Raw genomic sequence first — 4,428 nt, 5'->3', positions numbered from 1 at the left:
CAGGAATGGTCCACCCCTTACCTGGTGAAGGTCTTGCAGCTCATCCCTCCCAGAGGTCACAGAACAATGTTATCACACTTCGTTCCCTGCAGAGTTGAGACAACAATGTTATCACAAGGATCAGCCATTACAAAGGAGGGTTGCCTATCTCTCATCTTCTCCTGCTTATTTCATCTTCTCTTTCTCTCTGTCTCTCTCTCATTCCTCTCTGTGATACAAAGCTGCCGCTGTTTTGTTTAAAAATAAAATCCTTAAGAACCAGGAGAGGATCCTTCAGCCCCTCCAAGCCAATACTTGCATTACAAAGTCGTCCAGGTAGAGGGCCCCTCTTTGGCTAGCAGAAATTGCATCTGCTGAGAGTCTTGACCCCTAAGTTTTCAGGCTCTCTGCCCCATGGAAATCACGTAGGATGAGTATCTTTTCTCTGAGTGCCTTAGAGAAACCTGGTGCTGGACTCTGTGTAGTCAAGCAGAGGCTCTGTCGGGTGAGCTGCATGTCAGAGAAAGTACCAAGAAGGATTCAGAAAGCTGTTCTTTTCTGTCGGGTTGTTTGTGGTTAACATTAAATCAGACCCAGTCTCTCCTGTCTGGTGTCTGGGAGTGATTCTCTCTGAAATCTCTCTTCCTTCTCAAAGGAAATAAAACACTTCTGGTAGGTTTGAGACTTCAAGTGATCTGTGTGCAAAATGTAAGGTGGGAGGGGGGGCAAGCAAGGCAATGGGGAGCTTGGGAGTAAAATTTAACTGAGTGAGAGCTGAGAAAATGTCAAGTGTAATGTGTTAGAGGGGGAAGGGAGAGATTGGTAGGATGAGAGGGGAGAAAAGAGGCTTATCAGGATGGAGGAAGAGCGAGATGGATAGAAGAAAGGAGGGGAGGAAAGTGGAGGGTATTTAGAAGGGAAAGTGGAGGCATAAGCAAGTCCCTTCTATGGCTGGGGATCAGCGGGTATGTCTGTTCCCCAACATGCTGCGTGTGCCACAGCTCTGCTGGGAGCACTGAGAAGCAGGGGTTGTTCATGCTGGGCTGAGACACCTATACTGCTCTTGGTTCAGGCAGGGATCACACGCACAGAGCAAACATGACATGTCTTGGTACAGTACTCGCTGCCACCAGAGCTGGCTGTTACTGGTATAGCCACTGAAAGCACAGCCAAGGGAGAGATCCGAAAGGCTAAATACAGTGAATTCCTCCCATTCGTAACCACTTACAGGGCACGCTGATTTTTGTCCCGGTCCTGAAACAAGAGAGCTATTAGGCTGTGAAGGGAGGGGGCGGGAGGGTGATGCTGGCTGCAGGGACACAGGAAGCGCCTTGCCAGGATTTCACTCTGTCCCTGTGTGCATAACTGTTTCCCAGGGGAAACCCAGAAGCTGGAGACCGTGTGGCTGTCAGGCATCTGCCAGAACGAGAAGAACGAGGTGATGAGCAGCAAGCTGGATATTGATAACATGGCTGGTGTCTTCTACATGCTCTTGGTGGCCATGGGTTTGAGCCTGCTGGTCTTTGCTTGGGAACACCTGGTGTACTGGAAACTGCGACACTCGGTCCCCAAGTCGCACAAACTTGACTTCCTCCTGGCCATCAGCAGGGTAAGTGCCTAAGCCCCTGCCCACCTTACACACCGCTGTTCATGATCACGTCCCACTCGCATCCCCCCTGGAGCTGAGGTATTCAGGAAGATCTAGTGTGCCCCCAGCAGTAAAAGCAGAGTGGTTTCCTCTCTTACCATGATGTTGAGCCTTTTGCCCCTAGGATGCAGACCAGAATGTGGTCCTGGTCAGTAGCAACAGAAAGCAATTAGTGCCTGATGGCTGTTCGGTGTCTGGGGGAGAGGTGCACTCCCATTGCTTCATTCACAACATGAAAGCTATTTCCATGATCATTCTGCTTGTGGACCATCTTGGCAAGAAGCCATGGACTGGGCAGGCCATGATGATTTTCTTTTTGCCCCTAGAGAAGTCCTTCCAGATCAAGTATGGGGCATTTTTGAGGCAGGAACTGGCAGAGGGCGGCAGCTGTCCCTATAGGATACATCTATACCATGTCCCCAGCACTCCTGGGCACTCTTAAATATGCCCCAGTCTTGCTCACACACTCCAAATCCAGAAAGGTGTGTGAAGCTGCTTCAGGGGAACTCCTTGTCATTGCTCTCAAGCATACTGGAAACACTTGAGAGTGGTCACTGGGGATAGCGTCATAGTGTCATAGTACTTAGGGTTGGAAGGGACCTAACCAGATCATCAGGTCTAACCCCCTGCCCTGGGCAGGAACAGGTGCTGCGGTCATATCACCCCAGCCAAATATCTGTCCAGCCTCCTCTTGAAGACCCCCAAGGTAGGAGAGAGCACCACCTCCCTTGGGAGCCTATTCCAGAGCTTGGCAGCCCTAACTGCAAAGTAATGTGTCCTGATGTCCTGCCTGAACCTTCTCTCTAACAATTTGTGAGATATTTGCATGTGGTATTCATAGATTCATAGACATCAGGGCTGGAAGGGACCTCGGAAGATCATCGAGTCCAGCCCCCCGCCCAAAGGGCAGGAAGTCAGCTGGGGTCATAGGATCCCAGCAAGATAAGCATCCAGTTTCATCTTGAAGGTGTTCAATGAAGGCGCTTGAACCACCTCTGGTGGCAGGCTGTTCCAGACCTTGGGGGCTCAGACAGTAAAGAAGTTCTTCCTTATGGCCAGCCTGAAACGATCTTGAAGTAGTTTGTGACCATTCGACCTCGTCATCCCTTGGGGTGCTCTGGTGAACAAAGTCTCAGTATTGTGAATCTGAGACTAAGTTTGAAATTCCTTTAGTTTTTTCTTTATCCACAGCATACTGGAATATCTCACATAAAACACGCATCTTTTCCCCCCCCTGGAAATTGGGGTGTGAGTTATATACAAGAAATACGGTAAGAGCAGATTCTGCCACTTACCGGAGAAACCCAAAGTCAAGTCTGCAGACATCTAGAAGGGAGAAGAACAATGAGCAAGCTTGGCTCCCTAGCTGGTGCCATCAGTTCCTAAAGTAGCATGCGCTCACCAGCATGGTGGTTCACTTAGCCATACAGGTGACTTGAGTCATCTTGTTTCTCTCAATACTTGGGGTGAATGCAACAGTAGATGCACAGGAAACTTGTCAATACAGAAACCATCCTGCACCAGTTAAACAGAGTCAGGGGAGAGGGTGCTGGAGCTCCCCGGTAGGCCCTTCATAAGGTGTGTGAGTTGATCATACTTGGAATCACGGGCCTGGGAGGCACCACAGGAGTTCACATGTAGTCCAGCCTCATGCTCAAGGCAGGACTGTCTCTGACTCAACCAGCCCAGCCAAGCATTCGTCTAAAACTTGATTGGCATCAACTTCAGTGTATATATTTTATTTCTCCCATAAGCCCCTTGCTGCATGTGATGAACAAGAGCGAGTGAGTGAATGATACCAAGCTAGGATGGTGGGGTATGAGAAGAAAAGATGAAATCCTGGCTCTGGCCATGCAGGTGGAACTTGAAGGAGGCTGTGCCTGGGGGCTAGGAAGGTGGGGTGGGAAGTTCTCTGCCCTCAAGTCCATCTGGTGACTGATGTCCTCATTCAGGGATGAATCCACTGGAAAAAGAGGAAATGCTTGAAATACAGAACCTTATATTGGGTGGTCAAGGCCCAGAGCGCTGTGATGTGAGGCTTGCCTCCATTTGTGGGATGGTTCCCGGCTGATATTCACATTTAGCAGCTTTCTCCTTTGTGAATGTGAACTTTGTATGCAATGGATTGCTTTGGCTTATCCCTTTCATTGCCCCCCGCTTCACTCGGAGCGTGGTCCCAGGGGTGATCTGGTCATTCTGTTGCGCTCTCTCTCTCTCTCTCTCTCTCTCAGGGCATTTATAGCTGTTTCAGTGGAGTCCAGAATTTGGAGAGCCCAGTCCGCGTTCACACACCAGACGTCACTGCTAACTCAGCTCAGGCCAACGTGCTGAAGATGCTGCAGGCTGCCAAGGACATGGTATCAACGGCCAGCGTTGGGAGCTCCCTGGAGAATGCTACTCGCACCATTGAGAACTGGACCAACCGGAGCGAAAACCTCCAGACCACATTCTCCCTCAGGACCCCTCAGCTCGTCGTGCAGAACAGCAGTGGGTTGAACAGGCCCATCAACTCCTCCAACATGGCAGCTGCAGAGAAGCTGGGGCAAGCCTACGCCCAGAGGGCCGTTCCCCAACCCCTCCCTGCCCCTCAGCAGTCCTTTGTGGACTCCCGGCTGTCAGCCAGTGAGAAATGGAGGGGGATAACCAAGCAGCCTCAGTTTCTGCAACCCCTGAAGTTTCGAGGAAGCTGCTCCGGGGATAAGGCTCTTCCAGGTTCCACCGTGAGCAGCTTCCCCCACCTCCTGGTGAAGACCACCCCTCCAGCCGACTGTAGAAACCACGTGCCGCTGGGGAACCACGTG

The 4,428-nt window shown here is 50.9% G+C and overlaps 1 protein-coding gene across 1 annotated transcript in view; it reads left to right on the top strand.

Moving 5' to 3' along the window:
* Nucleotides 1-4,428, top strand: part of GRIN2C (glutamate ionotropic receptor NMDA type subunit 2C) — a 35,965-nt gene that overhangs the window by 29,750 nt on the left and 1,787 nt on the right. The window contains 2 exon segments of the mRNA XM_025197425.1: nt 1,356-1,588; nt 3,859-4,428. The exon segment at nt 3,859-4,428 is cut by the window's right edge and continues 33 nt beyond it. Coding sequence (XP_025053210.1) covers nt 1,356-1,588; nt 3,859-4,428 — 803 coding nt within the window.

The sequence above is a fragment of the Alligator sinensis genome, unplaced genomic scaffold (genome assembly GCF_000455745.1).
Source record: "Alligator sinensis unplaced genomic scaffold, ASM45574v1 scaffold400_1, whole genome shotgun sequence".
NCBI lineage: Eukaryota > Metazoa > Chordata > Crocodylia > Alligatoridae > Alligator > Alligator sinensis.
Note: the sequence above shows the minus strand (reverse complement) of the source record. Positions and strands in the feature narration are given on the sequence as shown.